General features: G+C 31.2%; 3 protein-coding genes across 7 annotated transcripts; all 3 read left to right on the top strand.

The window, feature by feature from the left end:
* Positions 1-680: 680 nt before the first annotated feature.
* Positions 681-2500, top strand: Rpt3 (26S proteasome regulatory subunit Rpt3). The gene is made up of 6 exons (XM_017906633.1): positions 681-713; positions 901-993; positions 1094-1427; positions 1503-1706; positions 1802-2066; positions 2140-2500. Exons 1-6 carry the CDS (start codon positions 681-683, stop codon positions 2456-2458), a joined length of 1248 nt encoding a protein of 415 aa, XP_017762122.1. The 3' UTR covers positions 2459-2500.
* Positions 2501-2884: 384 nt separating this feature from the next.
* LOC108552224 (alpha- and gamma-adaptin-binding protein p34) lies at positions 2885-4421 on the top strand. The gene is made up of 6 exons (XM_017906657.1): positions 2885-3180; positions 3316-3485; positions 3553-3667; positions 3742-3897; positions 4011-4124; positions 4187-4421. The coding sequence occupies exons 1-6, from the start codon at positions 3117-3119 to the stop codon at positions 4357-4359; spliced, it is 792 nt and encodes a 263-aa protein (XP_017762146.1). The 5' UTR covers positions 2885-3116; the 3' UTR covers positions 4360-4421.
* Positions 4422-4956: 535 nt separating this feature from the next.
* On the top strand, positions 4957-16908 carry LOC108552250 (trichohyalin). 5 transcript variants are annotated; one of them, XM_017906689.1, is made up of 19 exons: positions 5099-5116; positions 5695-5827; positions 5913-6344; positions 6425-6505; positions 6570-6720; positions 6808-7287; positions 7392-7661; positions 7726-7949; positions 8013-10657; positions 10725-11133; positions 11236-12066; positions 12153-12513; positions 12596-12991; positions 13069-13398; positions 13551-13701; positions 13960-14392; positions 14476-15094; positions 15169-15574; positions 16104-16908. In XM_017906689.1, the coding sequence occupies exons 3-19, from the start codon at positions 5942-5944 to the stop codon at positions 16398-16400; spliced, it is 8487 nt and encodes a 2828-aa protein (XP_017762178.1). In that variant the 5' UTR covers positions 5099-5116; positions 5695-5827; positions 5913-5941; the 3' UTR covers positions 16401-16908. The 5 variants fall into 5 exon arrangements, with proteins under 5 accessions (XP_017762174.1, XP_017762178.1, XP_017762175.1 ...); XM_017906686.1 differs by having other exon boundaries at positions 8016-10657; positions 10725-12066; XM_017906687.1 differs by having other exon boundaries at positions 10725-12066; positions 14482-15094.
* Positions 16909-17403: the final 495 nt, after the last annotated feature.

Raw genomic sequence — 17403 nt, 5'->3', positions numbered from 1 at the left:
TGTTGATCTACGTATAATTTTTTTATCACCAAACATTTACAAAATCATTTTTAATGGGAACGTAAATTATGATTTTAGTTAAATATTTCATAATTATTTTAATAAATTTTTTAAGGTTAAAATAACGTAAAGTTTCGATATACTATAATATATGTATACAGTAGTTAAAAAGAATAAAATTTCTTACACACACGATCCAAAATGTAAACGTTTGCCGGTCGAGAAACCTTGTAAACATAAAGTCAGAAAACATACAAATTGCAGTTAGATTACCCAAAGAAATATTTGTGTATACTAACTTGAAAATATTGCAAATTTATAGGGATTTTATTTCGTTATTTTAGGGATCATTATAACCTTTAATTTTGAGACACAGCTATATGCACAAAAAATATGTGTGTGCGTGTGTATATATATATATATATATATACGTAAAAAATAAATTAATACGTTCAATTTGAAACTGAATTTTTAATAAATATTTAATTATTTGTATCAATAAAATTTTTTATATTTCTGAAATATGTTTTTATTAGGTTTCTTTCTTTAGTAAATTAAGTAGTTAATGGTAGCCACCTCTGAAGCACATAATCACTGAAGTGAATCTGTTCAAGAACCTCAAGTCATTCGTTGATTTGTATGTTTAGTTGGAATTAATTGAAGAAATTGTATTTAAAACAATGGATGAGATGGGTATTATTCTGCCCGATAAGGTATATACATTTTCATTCGTATTTTCAATGAAAATTAAAAAAAAAAAGTATTAAAAATTATGATTTTACTTAAAATTATTTGCTGTAACCTCAATTTTTATACAATTTAATTTTTAAGTATTGTTGCTTACACAAACTCTTTACTTTTTTATTGAAATATAAATAAAAATTTCTTATTAAATTTTAGGATGTTGGAGAGATGGATTGTAAACCTGTAATTGGACATTATACTGGTGCTGGTGATGAATTGGACGTTGAAGATCTTTATACCAAATATAAAGTATGAGACTTAGATATCTTACTTTTTTTTAAACATTTGTTTCTTTACATTTATGCATTTAGTTGATATGTGAATATAATGAAAATCTTGTACTTTTTAGAAACTGCAAAGAATGTTAGAATTTCTTGAAGTTCAAGAGGAATATATTAAAGATGAGCAACGTAATCTAAAAAAAGAATATTTACATGCTCAAGAAGAAGTAAAGCGCATACAAAGTGTGCCTTTGGTTATTGGACAGTTCTTAGAAGCTGTAGACCAAAATACTGGTATTGTAGGTTCTACAACAGGCTCTAATTACTATGTACGAATTTTGTCTACAATTGATAGAGAGTTATTAAAACCGTCTGCCAGTGTAGCTCTTCATAAGCATAGTAATGCTTTAGTAGATGTTCTACCACCAGAAGCTGATTCAAGTATTTCAATGTTACAAGCAGGTGCTTAGTTGTTAATATTATCAGTTAATGCAAGATATAAAAAAATATTACTTTATGCATTATTTTACTTTACAGATGAAAAACCTGATATTCAATATAGTGATATTGGAGGTATGGATATGCAGAAACAAGAAATTAGAGAAGCAGTAGAGCTACCTTTAACTCACTTTGAATTGTATAAGCAAATTGGAATTGATCCACCAAGGGGTGTGTTAATGTATGGTCCTCCGGGGTGTGGTAAAACTATGCTTGCAAAAGCTGTAGCTAGACATACTACTGGTATAAATCATATTTTTAATGTTTTCCAATTTAAGAATATCAAAATAAACGGTATACTTATCTTCTTATAACTTAGTACAATTAATATTTTTTAGCTGCATTTATTCGTGTAGTAGGGTCAGAATTTGTACAGAAATATTTAGGTGAAGGACCAAGAATGGTCAGAGATGTCTTCCGTTTAGCCAAGGAAAATTCTCCAGCTATAATTTTCGTTGATGAAATCGATGCTATCGCCACAAAGAGATTTGATGCTCAAACTGGTGCTGATCGTGAAGTACAACGTATTCTTCTGGAATTACTTAATCAAATGGATGGGTTTGATCAAACCACTAATGTTAAAGTTATAATGGCTACAAATAGGTAAGATTTTTACCTTTATTATTATTTTTATAGAAAGTAATTCACATAGATACAAAGACTTACTTTTTTTTAGAGCTGATACATTAGATCCTGCATTATTACGTCCAGGCAGACTAGATCGAAAGATTGAATTCCCTTTACCCGATCGTCGTCAGAAACGCTTGATCTTCTCAACGATTACTGCAAAAATGAATTTAAGCGAAGAAGTGGACCTTGAAGATTATGTAGCACGACCAGATAGAATCTCTGGCGCCGATATTAATGCAATTTGCCAAGAAGCGGGAATGCATGCAGTCCGTGAGAATCGATACATAGTCTTAGCAAAAGATTTTGAGAAGGGTTATAAGAATAATATTAAAAAGGATGAATCTGAACATGAATTTTATAAGTAATCAGGAAGAAAACATATTACTATGTGTCATTTACATTTTTTGGCCACATATGTATTTGCAAGTTTATGTATTGCTATAAATCAAATAATCAATATACGTTTATACAATTTTTGTGTTATCATTCATCTCACACATAGTTAGAATTATGTGTTTTTATTAACAAATTATAAGTAACTCATCATTTGTATTGTACGGAACTAAATCGCGAATAATCGATTTATTATAAAATTATAAAATATTTAAATATTGTTTACTTTAATTAAATTTATATAATCTGTTACATTAAATAGCAATGTTTTTCTTTTATCAAAGTTTATTGAAAAACTGAAATATTGTGTAAAATTCATTAAAATTATTCTAGTTTTTTAACGATCGAATGATGACAACGTACCGTGATTGTCCGACTCGAAATGTTATGAAATGAAACTCCATTGTTATTTAAGATAATTCAATTAATTAGTTATCAAATATACTGAAAAATATCACTGTATATTGAATAAAAGTGTTTTATTTTATTTATTTAATACTACATTTTTATGTCAATTGACATAAAGATTATAATCATAACCTAAACATTAACTAGTAAATAATATCTTTTCAATTTTACAATATATCTCGAAATTATTGGGTTTTGATAGTGTTATAACATTTTATTGCCATGAATCTGCCACGAATATTAATAATAAGCACTGAAAAAGGAAAAGCTAATGAAATTGCTATGAGTGAGTTGAAACTTGAATTTTGTAAATTTAATATTATTAAAAAAAAAATTGAAAAATTTATTTTTTAAAATATATGTTTAGATGAAAATTACATTGCAACAATTTTTTATTTTCATATATCATTGTAACTTGTAGATATAGGAGGAGTAAAATTATCTAACCAAGATCATTTTGAATATCATTTATGGAATATTCAAAACAAATATTACAAAACTCAAGTGTTAATATGTTCTACAGAAAATTTTTCCCAAGATATTTCAGTTGATGGTGTAGAAGCATTAATTGTACATCATGATCCACAGGCAGTAAGATATTTATTTTTTAAATAAGAGGTTTAATAGAACGAATGATTTTCAATATTAATTTTCTTAGGCAAATGCAGATCAGAATTTGAAGGAGTGGTCATCTTTGATTACTTCTTTAGCAGAAGCTGAAGTGCTATTGTTTTCTTGTCATTTTATAACAGATACTGTTATTAGGAACAAAGGTATATACAAATAATAATTGACATATAAGTACTATTGACTTATGGAACATTAAATATGTATTTGAATATTTTAGTGATAAAATGGTGTTTACAAAATAGATTTGAACTTATTGAATTAAATCGGCCAGATGTGGATGCTTCAGAAGCTGATTCAGAAAATAATAAATATGGTATTGAGAGGATTATTGAAGCTTTACATGCTCATATGTGGCCAAACATGATACTTAAAGGTTTTCAATAAAAATCTGTATTACACATGATTAAATCTTAGTTAAAAGAATATTGCTCCATGGATATAAATACTTATTAATTATAAATATTTATAATTGACTCTATTTGGTAGGAAAGTCATCAGATATAGAAGAAGGAACTGATATGAATGAAGTTGAAGAGCAATTTGAAAACATTGAATTAAGTCAAGATTCTACAGAAACATTACCAATGGAAAACATGCTAGGTCAGTTGAAGAAAAATTTATTGCAAGATTTTATTTTAGTTTATATACACTATTTTTTTCAGATGGGATTATGGGTGAAGAGAATGCAGACTTTGGGGAACTGTTCAGTCAATTGAGAGCTATGAAAGAACATGCAGCATTGTTGCCGACTAATCAAAGGCGAATAGCAGCTGAACAATTAGTCACTGCTTTTTGGAAAGCAATGGGTGGTGATCCATCAGAAATGGAAGATTAATCCATGTATTAATTGTACAATGCACTCAAATTCATACTAGTGTAATTTTATCTTAATATCTTTTTAATATATTAATTTTTAAATGGAGAGAAAGAGGAAGATTCTTGCAATAATTAGTTATGAAATATTTGAAACTATTTAAATAAAAATTAACATAACTACATTAAATTATACTAAACATGAAAAAAACGTATATAGTGCTGCATGTATAAAATATACAGTTAAATATTATATAAATGTTTTGTAGTAAAACTTTTCAAATTTACTATTTCAAGGATCTTTTCTAAAAATGTTCTCAATTTTGTATAATTTCATTATAGATACTATTAAATTAAGTATAATATAAAAATAAATTGTTTCAAGTGAAATAGTAATATAAAGTTTTTGTTTGTAAACGAAAATCTGCATGAGAATGTAAAATTATAAAATTATACAACTTTTTAAATATTTTTTAATTCAAATAATTATTGAACTAAATGAAATATATTTGATCGTTATTCCATATTTATTCCTCAAATATTGGTATCCTTGTTTTTGTTAAATCGGTGAACATTTATAGTTGTCGGCCTGCCGTTTGACTAAAATGTCTGACGCTTTTCTGGCAGTAGCTCCGTTTGATTTAGACGAACATAAGAATAGAATAGTACAATTAAAAGTATTTGCAGAAACGAGAAATCCGACGTGTGACGTTGATAATATTTTGTTATTTTTATCGCAAACAACATGTATCCGTCGGTTACTTAGCACTCAGTATGAAGTAAGTTTTCATAATGTTCAACACTATATCCAGTGATATTTGGTTTTCTTCTAACATTTTTTTTTTTAATTTTTGTATGTTTGACTGAATAGTGACAGTTTGTAAAATTGTACTAAACGTAACCTCATAAAGTATAATAAAAAATCGAATACTTGAACCTCCGTTACATTGCTTGAGATTTCCAAGATAAAAACATGCTTCAGTGATTTGAACGAGTCGATGTTTTAATGTTTCACCTATCCATTGAATCGGTTTCCTAATTACTTCTAATTTCAAAAAGTATTAATTGAAATTATCATTGATGGTTGTGTACATGGTGCAATTGCTTGTGCTACTTCTTAATATGGTTCTCGTGTGTGTATGTGTGTGTAAATGTATTTAAAATATTTTGATTACATTTTGTGCGAATGTAAGCTCTTTTTTTTATGAAACGTATGATATATAAGTATGGTGAAGACGTTAAATCATATTTTTCTCAATGTAATTTTTTATACACATTTAAATTAGAATTGTTTTACAAAAAAATTATAAATTTTTGGGATATAAAATTATGTAAATTGTATTTGTTTCATTTATAGAATCTGATATATATTAAGCATGAAAAGTAAAAATTTTTTGTTGGTGCTTGTAATACTGATTTAAAAAATAATCATATGCATGATAAAATAAAGTATTGTCAATGACAAAGACAGATGTAATCTCTTCTCAAAGGTAAATTTTCATGTCTGTCCATTTATTTTTATAATAAATTAATTTCTGCATATCCTCTTATTTTGGTATGATTTTATATATATAGGAAAATCTAAAAAGAAAAGTATTAACACAATGTCGCAATCAGAAGATGTTTATGCTCCAGAGGAACCAACGCCTGACATTGCAATATCTTTACTTGATATACAAATGCCAGAAACACCAGAAAGTACAAAAGGTCAAATTAGTGATGGAGATACACCTAGATTGGAAAGTCCTAAAATGCTCAAACCTGTATTAGGAAAACTACAAGCTAAAAAGAGATTGATGGCATTTGCTAATAAATTTAATGTACCATCAAAAATTCAAAATAAATCCAGTTTGCTTCAAGCACACTCCACCAAAGCTTCTAAGTCTAAAAGTATGTCAAGTGACAATGGAAAATCTTTACAAAATGATTCAAGCACAATATTAAATGTGGATTCAGATTCTATACAATTTCATAATCGTCATTCAAGTAAATCAAAAAAGAAAACAGGTATTATTCAATAAGTTTAATTTATAGAAATTTTATATTAGAAAAATATATTTTTTTAACATAAAGTTTCTATCATGTAGAAGAAAAGATATTGGCAATTGAAGAAATTAGACGAGAAGAATCCAAAAGTAAAATGTTATTAGCAGAAGCTATGGCTGCAGGTACTTAATGATATAGTATTTTTAATTGAACTGAATTGTTAACAATAATTAGATTATCTTACAGCTAATTTGGAAGAAGAAAATTATGCAAATAGAAATGGACAAAATTTATTAGAAAATGTAAAAATTATAAGAGAGAGAAATAGACAAGACGAAATTAATGTTTTTCATAAAAATACTTCAAAATCAGCAATAGAAAGTAAATATTCAGAAAGGTATAAAAACATTTATCAATTTTATGTGATAAATAGTTAATTTTTGCATTTTTATATGTATAAATAATACGCAAAAACTATTTTAAGAAGACGATATGGAAGAGAAGAACGAAGAGATAGTGCAAATAGGGAGTCAAGAGATTACAATGGTAGTAAAGAACGATACTATAAAATATCTCATGATAAAGAACAACGTAGAAAAGATAAAGATAAGAAAGATGATAAAGATAAGCGAGAAGATAATAATAAATATGAAGAAAGTAGAGATAGAAAAGATGAGGAAAGAGATAAAAAAGATAATGATAGAGATAAATGGGAAGATGCACGAGAAAAGAAAGGAGTAAAAGAAAAAAGAGAGTGCTTTAAGGAAAAGAGAAGTGCTTCACAGGAAAGACCTGAAATCAAGGATAGAAGAGAGAAAGAGAAAGAGAAAGACAAAGATAAAGGAAAAGAGAAAGATGTAATAAATTCTGCTTCATGGACAGAGTTAAAAAAAAGTGGTATAATGATGGAAGATATTATTGAGATTAGAAGACGTGATCACTCCGAACGATCAACAAAAAATAGGTTTGTTTGTATTCTCAAAATTGTTTTCTTTTATATTCTCTTATTAAAACAAATATTATAATCTTTCTTATTAAATAAATATTCAAGAAATATGTATATTACAGAACAGCTGAAGATTATTTACGTCACTTCGAACAGATGTTAATGTTAAATGATTGTCGCTTGAAACGTTACGCTTTTATTGCCGAAGGGCTGGACGGTCCTAAAGAATACCCTCCTGAGTCAATAAAACTAACTAAACGGGGAAGGCCTCAACTATTTTATTCTGAAAATCCTCGTATGTCTCTTTTCATCAATCATCAACAGATTCTTCAAGCAATTATTACTGATCAACGTGAAAAGATGCAGGAAATTTGTGATGCAAACTTTATACGGTATATCAAAATATCTTTTATCTCATCAATTTTCCTTTACCTATTCAGATCCTAACAATTCTAGAAATGATGAAGAAGAAGAAGAAGCAGAAAAGCCTCAAGGTATACGTAATTGGTATCCAAAATCAGGTATATGTAAGTCTGATGAAAACACTAAATGGCATGTATCCATTAGTGTACAACTGCCTAGATCAAAATGGGATAGTGAAGATGAAGATAGATTATCCAATGATAGTGAGCAAGAACAAGACAATGAAACCAAGTCGAGCAACATTGCTTTAGAGCAAGGTAAATAATTTATATATTATTTATAACGTAAAAAGTATGTTTAATGTTTAAAATTTATTCTAGAAGCAGAAGAATTTTCTCCACAGTTAAGTACAATAGAAGATGTCAGCGAAGACAAGAAAATTATCAATGAAGATGAAGCTTTTGTTAAAAAGATAAATAATAACAGACAATCAGCATCTCCTTTATTACAATCTGCAGGCAACGAAAAACTAGCATCGGAATATGAACAGTTCATGAAGATGGTTTGCAGTGATATACCTGTATCAAAAGAATTTTCTCCAAAACCTCTTGCATCAACGTTAAGTTATCATGACTTTAATATAGAAACTAACTTGCCAGATGACAATAATTTCCAGTTTGTAGAACATAGTATCTCTGGGAAGTCTGATAAAAGTGATTCAAGTAAAATTGAAGAAAAATACAAATCTAACGAAAGTCGACAGAGTCCAGAGAAAATTTCAAAAATTGAAGATGATCAAGTGTCATCAAGCAGTTCTCATATTCAAGTTCAAAAACGTATAAGAGTAGAGAGCAAAAATGTGCGTGATAAAAGTGAATCAGAAGATTCAAAATCTATACCTAGTGATTGGGAAAACGTACGAATCAAAGTCGAACGTATGAGTGATGAGAATTCTGATTCTAGAGAGACAAAAAAAAAGAAGAAACAAAAAAAAGTCATTTCTAGCAGCAGTGAATCATCTAGTTCGTCAAGTTCTTCTGATTCTGAGGAAGAAGTAAAAAGAAAAAAGAGAAAACGAAAAATATCGAATGATTCCGATTCGTTAACAGATTCAGATAGTAGCGACAGTAGTACTAACAGTAGCGATTCTTCTAGTTCTGATGATAAACGAAAGAAAAGAAAGAAGAAAAAACGAAAAGCTGAAAAAAGAAAGAGAAAAGCAAAACGTATAGCAAGAACAAAAAAGAAGAGAAAAAGAAAAGTCAGTTCTGACTCTAGCAGTACTGACTCATCAGAAGATAGAAGAAAAAAAAGGGTGGTAAATAAAAAGTCTAAACAGAAAAAAGAATATAGTAATAAACAAGATAGCAGTGAAAATATACAAAAGCCACCTTTAGAGTCCTCTTCGGTAGAAAATACAAAATTGATCCGTACACAAGTTCCTTTGAAAAAGATTAAAGAGGAAGTAAAGGTAGAAAGTAGTAAACGCCCTACAGATAAACACGACGTTTGGAGCAAAGAACAGGAATTAGTTAGAAAGACGATTTCTAATAACGATGTGCATAACAAAGGTCACAAAGATGAAGAAAAAAGAAATAAAGCTGATGAACGATATTTAGAAGAATGGGAAATGGAATCTGTAATTATATCACAGAAAGGGGAGAAACTGTCAAAAAATAATGTCGAAAAAGTAGAAAATGCTGAAATAAGTAATATTCGAAAGGTGGAAAAAAAGGATGAACGAAATAAAAAGGATGACAAAAGTAAAAAAGATGAACGTTTTAAAGAAAAATGTCCAAGTATTAATAAGGAAATCATGCCAGGAAATTTAAAGATAGAAGAAGACACTGATGGAAAGAAAAAAAGGAAAAGAGAAAAAGAGAAAAAGAATAGTAATGAATTTTTAACTGATTGGGAGAAAGAGAGCGAACGGATATCTCAACAAATAATGCAAGACGAAATCAAGCTTTCCAAAAAGCAGAAAAAAGAAAAATGGGGAGAAACTGAATTCGACACTTTGAATGTTCTATCATTGACGCAACTTGAAAGGGAAGTAAGTAAAAGACAGCTATTAGCAGACGAATGGGAAGTAGATAGCTTAGAAGCTGTACCTAATTTGATGATTAATAAAAAGAAACCCACGCGTACTTCAAAGAAACTAGAGAAGGAAGTTCGATATGACAAGAAAACAGATACATATATTTCTATAGAAAAAGAAACTTTAAAAGAATGTAAGAAGAGACAAGACAGATTGTCAGCAATGAGAATCTGGGAAGAGGAACAAGAAGAAGGGGAGAGAGAAGCTATGATGCTTCTAGAACAAAAAAACAAGAGGAAAAATGATGATTGGGACATTGAAGAAGAATCATTTCTACGAGAAAAAAATGATAGGAAAGAAAATATAGAAGATAGCATCACTATAATGGATAGCATTCATAAGGAAGTAAATATGGTTAGCAAAAATGTAGATACATCAATGAAACATGATGTTATTACAAACAAAAAAAATAAGAAAAGTCGCTGGGACATGGAGTCGCAATCTGGAGAGAAATTAAAACTAAAAGCTCCTGTTATGTGGGAGGAAGAGTGTGCGGAATGGACGAAAGTGAATAAATTCGATCATAAAATAGACAGAGCATCTTTAGAATGTTGTGATTCGATATTACCTAAAACGAAAATAAAAGACGAAAATGTTTGTGTAGTTGAACAATCGAGAAAATCTGTATCAAAAAATTCAACAAGTTCAGAAATTATCGATTTATTCCCTAGAAAACCTCAGGATGTAGACTTGTTAGAATCATCCTGGACTTCAGATGAACATGCTAGAAGCAAATTACGAATAAGAAGCTTAGATAATAACTCTCAGAAAGATACGTTCTTTGATCAAACAAAAGAACTGACACCTTCGAAGGAACAATGTACTGTAGAACAATTAAAGGACATATTTGAGATAGATGTGAAATTAACGAAGAAAAACACTGAATTGTATAGTCCCAGTTCTCCAGCTGGATCCCAGAAATCTGAGGTATGTTTGCACATAAGATGCATTTTTCAAAATCATATTAATTCTGCATATTAATTTTTTATTTTAGGATATAGAAGCTTTCAATAACAATCACACAAGTCCTTTAAATCGAAAGGAAAGTCTCCTCCAAGACAAACCAAAGAACGAAATTTTGATCAAATCTGATGAAGAATTCGTTCCCAATATACCTCTTCAAATAAAGTATCGTGATGGCAAATATGCAAAATCTACAATGATAAAGAAAGAATTTGAAGAAATTTTAGGTATGCAAAAGGCAGAGGATCAGACTGTTCAGGACAAATTTGATGTGAAAGTTTCTGAAAGTTCTCCCGATCTTTCAATTAACGAATCATATCCAGATTCGAATTATAAATCGTTACGGATGGATATATTTGCAGAATATGAATCCGATGAATCATGTGGAAAATTAAGTAACAAAAACTCTGAAACAGTATCTTCATCTGCTAGCATAAAAGGTGGAGATGAATCTAATGAAGGAAAAGCAGCTCTTAAATTAATTCCCAAACAATTGTTAGTTCGACGAAACAACGAACGTGTGAAAACAAAATTAATTTCAGATGATCCGGTACAACATGCTGCAGCTCTATTAACTATCCAAAAAAAGCTTCGGGAGTCGCATGCTGTGAGGAACGACATAAAGAATACATCTTGTGAAGAATCTTCTACTGAATTTAAGATTGAGTGTGAAAAAGCAACTAACATTCACGCACCGATTGCTGAAGTTATTCCTACAGAACAGACAACTATTACAGATGTTAAGGTGGATTCCAAAGATGTATCGATAACTGTAAAGACTTCAATTATCACAAAATCAGAATCACCAGGCGCAGTGAAGCTCGATTTCAATGAATATAAATCTGGAGATAAAGGAATTAAACTGGAAGAATATAAAAAATCTAGACCACTTAGCACTAAAGATGTTAGTGATACAGAGAGTCAGATGAGGTCACCGAGCAGAGAACAGAAAAAAAAGAGCCCTAGTAGAAGAGAAAACAGAGAAGATAAACGAATTAGTGATCGTAGTAAAGAAAAAAGAGATAAAAAATTTGACGATAGAGAAAGAGGAGATAAAAAGGATAATAGGAGTTCAAAACAAGAGTACAATGAAAGCAGAAGAAGACCCAGTCCTTCCGGTAGTCGTATTAAGAAAAGAAGAAGTACCTCTTGGGAACGGGACGAAAGTCGTAGCGAAAGCCATAGTCGTAGTTGGAGTAGAAGTAGAAGCAAGAGTCCAAAGAAAAAGGAAGAATCGCTTGCAAGTTCTTCCACCAAAGAAAAACGATCAAATAGAATGGACGATGATAGATCTGGTAGATCTAGAGTAGATGATAGAAGGGAAAGATCTCTAAGGAGTCCACCTCGATCTAACACTGCCCCATATAACAAAGGTAATATTTCCTTGCTTCTTTCATATTTACCTCTTTCTTTCATATTTCGACTTTTAGAATTTAGTATTATTAATTATTGTTTATAGATCATTTTAAGAAACATACATCCACTAAAGGAGATCGAGATGAGTGGAATAGAAGAAAATATGATTGCATGGAAAGAGAAAAAGAAACTAGATCGTATGAACCAATAGAAGTATTAAGGGAAAGAAACATAGATCCTGATAGACATAGAGATAGTAGGTTTCGTGGAGATGAAACAGATCGATCATTGTGGTTATATGAAACGGAAAACATACTTCGGGATGGAAATGAGTCTTTGGATTCCTATTCCAATGGTCAAGATCTAGATCTTGATTATGAAGAAAAAGCATACTATAGGGATGACAGTATTGAAAGAGATATCATGGAAGGTCCTTTCCGTCCTTCATCAAAATTCAAACATAGGTACCATTAATATAAATAATTATTAGCAAAAATACTATCAGTATTAATACAAAGCATTACAAAATTTATATTGTTTTAAAAGAAAAAGTAGGCTCAGTACGAGAAGAGACAGACAATGGGAGAAAGAAAGAGAATCATTGGATCTAGATAGACATGGACACGTTCGACGATCAGAAAAACTACCACCATCTAGAGGTCGGTTGTCACCACGGCTACGAAGATCACCCCCTAGATCTTCACACGACCGCTTTAGACGTGGTTCTAGATCGCGATCGAAGTCATGGTCAAGGTCAAGATCACGATCTAGATCAAGATCTAGGTCTAGATCACGATCGCGATCAAGATCCAGGTCTCGATCCATCATACGTTCAAGGTCTCGATCCAGGTCAGGATCTCGATCAAGAACCAGATCTACTTCAGACTCTAGAATAAGAAGTCCAGATCACTTACGAATAACGGAACGCTTACGAACTTCTAGGTGAATTTTTAAAAACAATTTATAATAATTAATAAATTATGTTAATAGTTAGTAAGCCAATCTTACTGTCAATTCAGATCACCTTCTGTGGGACGAGGTAGAGTCAGCGAAAGTTCAAGGGAAAGGAAGGATGAACACGATAATATGAAACTAAATAGCTGTGCTGAGAGAGGTAGACGAATAGAAACGATCGTGCAGTCCGTGTCCGGTTTATCTAGGGATTCGACTGTATTAGACTCGGAAATGCACATCGGTGACAATATGGAGACAGTCGCAGCAGGTTTTCAATATTCGACTGAAAATGAAGTTGGAAATGAATACTATTATACAGAGAATAACTTGACTTACCCACCGTGCATTGATGACACTGTAGCGAATTCTCCAAAACGTTTGTCCCTTGATGATAGGTAATAGCTATAGAAATCGTGTTCGGAATCGTAACCCTAACTGCCCTTCCTTTCCACTGTTTCCTGAATCACTTTAAATTAATTGGTCCCAATATAAATAAAATATATATTTAACTTTAGACATCGTACTTAAATTTTTCCATTAATTTTAGACTAGAACTTGAACTGGGAATTAAGAAGCAACAGGATGGTACAGGAGTGTCGAATGATTATGGAGATAACTTCAATTCCAATGTATGTTATCCATCACCACCTCAACAACAACAGCAAGTGCTGTACCGCCAACAACCTACTGTATTACAGGTACGCAACTAACTATTTACATAAATTAATCAAAGATTTATTTAACATATTGTTCAACTTTTATTTTTCTTTTAAACAATTAACTGAATTTAGTTTTGTAGTCTTTATTTTTTTTCTCATTATAATTATTATACCTATTGTATTTTATTTTATTTCTTTTTTATTTATAATTTGTTTGTATATCTATATTGTCTTTTGTTTGATAGTATGATAAAAATACTAAAATAAAAGAAATTATATATTTGAAATGTTATATAGGTGGGCAATGTGTTGCAAGTAGTACCTGCAGATTTCAATGGAATCCCAGCAGCGCATAGGGAGCCGACTAACTCTTCAACAGCACCGATTGTACGAGGTTCCAGTCAAGTAGTTCGCGTAGGTAATGTTCTTCAAGTTGTACCGACGTCATTAGATTGGAGCGGCGGACAACCCTCGTCGGTCGATCAATCAGGAGGGATGATGTATTCCGCAACAGTCCCTCAACCTTCTCCGGTTCCCTCAGTCCCTATATCTGTACCTGTTCCAGTTCCTGTGCCCATGCCTGTACCAGCTGTTCCACCCACCATAAGCTCATCAACGCCAGTTTCTACTTTGTCTCCAGTTCCATTGCCTATTTCCGTTCCTGTTCCTGGTCCCGTCCCGCTTCCAGTAACACAAACGACGTTCCCTAGAACTGAAGTCGCATCGCAGAGTAAGTAAATGAAATAAATTTTTATTATGACAAATATTGTAAAAGTACTATAAATAATTATTTAAACTATTAATCTATGGAAGTTCCAGTTCTGCCAGTATATAATTACGAAGTTATCTTAGAAACTCGTAGAAAAGAACAGGAAGAACGTAAACGACTACGAGAAATTAGGAGAAAAGATAAAGAACGTAGACGAATTGAAAGAATTAATCGTCGTGCTTTGCAACTGCTAGAAAAAAGTAACATACGCCAGTCAGAGAATACGAATCAGCAAAAGAGTCCAAGCTTGGATCCATCTGTTTTGAAGGCTCTTCGGGAAAATGAAGAACATGTCAATATGGATGGAAAGCAAACTTCTTCTGCTATTTTTGAGAAAGATGAAGAAATGCCGGTTGTCGCATCATCTGCTTCTACGGAAGAGGAGGAAGTGCCTGTTGAAGAAGATGAGGAAGAAGAAGAAGAGGAGGAGGCCGAAGTGGAGGATGACGAAGAAGATGAAGAAGAGGCGGAAGATGACGAAGAAGAAGAAGAAGAAGACGATGAAAAATCACGTTTAAATAAATTGAAAAACGAAGTTGATGAAGTTACTGCGACAATAGCGACAGATGAAATGAATAAGATCCAAATCGATCCAGAATCCAAAGAATGGCCAGAGTTACCTCCTCCACCTTTAAAAGGAATTTTAGTTGCATCAGGTTTCAGGTATTCGATTTTTTGTGTTTATAAGGAACAAAGAAAAATATTTCTTTTGTTTTTAAAATATAAATATATTTTAGGAGAACCTCAGTTCCGAATGGTAACTTGGATGATCTCTCTACCCCTGAAAATGAAAGTGGCGACAATACAGATAAAGAGGGTTTCGAAGCAGATAAGAATGAATCTACCAAAGGCGAAAATGGTGAGAATAAGATAAGCAAATTGAAGATTCAACTGAAAAAATCAAAATTAGCGAAATTATACAAGAGAAAACAAAGGAGTAAAAAATCTGTACAATTCGCGGATGGAATCAAACCTGGAGAAGGTACTAGTCCTAGTGGCGGAGAAGGGGACATGCCTTCTCCACCACCGCCCACATCTGGAATTACTCGAGGTGGAATTCGAGATGCCCGAAGATCTCGCTCTAGAAAGAGTAGTAAGCAAGAGAAAAGAACACGACCACCCAAAACAAAGAAAAAAGTGAAGGTTAGATTCTTTAAATTAATAAGTTCAATATTTGTTAAAATTATAAGATATAGTCACGAACTTGATATTTTGCCACCTAGAAAAGTACCTTCTACTTCTGTTTTAGCGATTAGCATTCTAGTTGAGAGTCTTTCAAGATTTCTAATTAATTTATTACTTTTAAAACAACTAATTAGAATTTTTACGTCTTCGCGACTCTTTCTCTTTCAGAATGTGTCTTTTTTGAAGCCAAATTGAAATAGAATTTTAGAAATTTTAAAGTATTCCTAACTGCTATTATAAAAAATTTCCTGTGAATGTTAATAATTAACTTCGATGTCTTTAGCTAATTGTTCTGTGGCCTCCAGTGCATTAGCGATTGTTAAGTCTCTCCGAAATCTCCTTATTTATGATATAGCATAACATAAATCATATTATGTTTTAGAATGTTTTAATTATTCTATTTCAAGAAACAAAGAAAAAATTGAAATAGATTTTCTTTCTTTTCTCTTCTATATTAAATCTATATTATACGAATTATGTTTATTAGGTGAAGATCATAAAATTGAAGAAGCCCCGTGTCACTCCATTAACGGCAATGATGATGGACGATTCAGATGAATTGGATGATCGTTCTCCGCCACCGCCACCTCCAGGATCTCCTCCGCCGCCACATCTTTGGCCAAGTTACCTATCTGCTTACAACGCTATCAATCGTACCAGCGAGACTCAATCAACGACTTTAATTCCGAACACTGTTCAAGCTCCTCCGCCTCCTACTCCGCTGCCTCTATTAGTTCCTCCTCCTCCTTTGAATTACACGATACAACCTTGCAGTAAGGCGTAATGTTTTTTATATTTTAGCTAGCATTATCTTATGATAACACGTAACAATCGTAGATGTTAAGCTTGTAAAATGAACAATATATGAACATTTATTTCTTCATACAGAGACAAAGAGACAAAAAATAAAAATTCGTAGGTGTGGCCTTGATATAAAGGTTTTGTGAGATCGTTGAAACTTTATGCGTGACTTAAGCATCAAAAGTAATGTATTATTGTTAGTGACAAATTTATTGTCTGTTTGCTTTTTGTAAATAGCTTCATTCTTTGTGACACGATTATTAACCGCCTTCAGAATGAAGACAGTTCACGTACAAGTGTTCCATTGCGTCCACATCTCTACAAATTCGCGTTGCGTTTATATATTTTTCGATACGAAGAAACGAATAACCGAAGAAAAAAGAAGAGATCAATGGTACAATGGAAAATTGTAACACGTGAAATGAGTGTAATTTATACGAAAACTTGAAGGAACGATTATTAACAACAATTACATTGTTGAAAATGTAAAATACCCGTAAAACAGGTGAATTTATCATTGTATATTTTACTTTTGTAGTTTACCAATTATTTTTTATTTAGACATAGTTTTAAAGAAAAAAGGGTCTTGATGCAATTTCTTTTTCTTTTCCTTAATATTTTTTCATTATTTGAACTCATTTTACTTGCGAGATTAAAATTTGTATATACGCGGGGAAATAGATGTGATTAGACCAAATTTCATAATAATCGATGAATAAGATAAATAAATAAGAAAATAAAGCTAAGCTCTACAACTAATTTTCTCTAAATTTCTAACATTCGTTGTACATATCTCGAGTAATCATTGTTTAGCGCGCGATGATCGTAATTTCTTTTTACGCCAAAAATACATGGTTTCCTTTTCGCAACACATAATATTTCTCATCTTTAATAAGAGAACATTAACTGCCCGTAATATCTGAATTTCCACAACTTTTTGAGAAGTATCAATTTGTATCAAATAAACGTAATTCTTTTAATAAATC

The sequence above is a fragment of the Eufriesea mexicana genome, unplaced genomic scaffold (genome assembly GCF_001483705.2).
Source record: "Eufriesea mexicana isolate 0111107269 unplaced genomic scaffold, ASM148370v2 scaffold5767, whole genome shotgun sequence".
Classification (NCBI taxonomy): domain Eukaryota; kingdom Metazoa; phylum Arthropoda; class Insecta; order Hymenoptera; family Apidae; genus Eufriesea; species Eufriesea mexicana.
This window is presented reverse-complemented; position numbering and strand designations above follow the sequence as displayed.

Excerpts from the sequence above, each read along its gene's own strand:
- Rpt3 (XM_017906633.1), top strand. The coding sequence starts at position 681 with ATGGATGAGATGGGTATTATTCTGCCCGATAAG. Across the intron at positions 714-900 it reads GTATTATTCTGCCCGATAAG|GATGTTGGAGAGATGGATTG; the intron begins GTATATACATTT and ends ATTAAATTTTAG. Across the intron at positions 2,067-2,139 it reads GTTATAATGGCTACAAATAG|AGCTGATACATTAGATCCTG; the intron begins GTAAGATTTTTA and ends ACTTTTTTTTAG.
- LOC108552224 (XM_017906657.1), top strand. The coding sequence starts at position 3,117 with ATGAATCTGCCACGAATATTAATAATAAGCACTGAAAAAGGAAAAGCT. Across the intron at positions 3,668-3,741 it reads TACTGTTATTAGGAACAAAG|TGATAAAATGGTGTTTACAA; the intron begins GTATATACAAAT and ends TGAATATTTTAG. Across the intron at positions 4,125-4,186 it reads ACCAATGGAAAACATGCTAG|ATGGGATTATGGGTGAAGAG; the intron begins GTCAGTTGAAGA and ends TATTTTTTTCAG.
- LOC108552250 (XM_017906685.1), top strand. The coding sequence starts at position 5,942 with ATGTCGCAATCAGAAGATGTTTATGCTCCAGAGGAACCAACGCCTGAC. Across the intron at positions 7,662-7,725 it reads TGTGATGCAAACTTTATACG|AAATGATGAAGAAGAAGAAG; the intron begins GTATATCAAAAT and ends TAACAATTCTAG. Across the intron at positions 15,575-16,103 it reads AAACAAAGAAAAAAGTGAAG|GTGAAGATCATAAAATTGAA; the intron begins GTTAGATTCTTT and ends TATGTTTATTAG.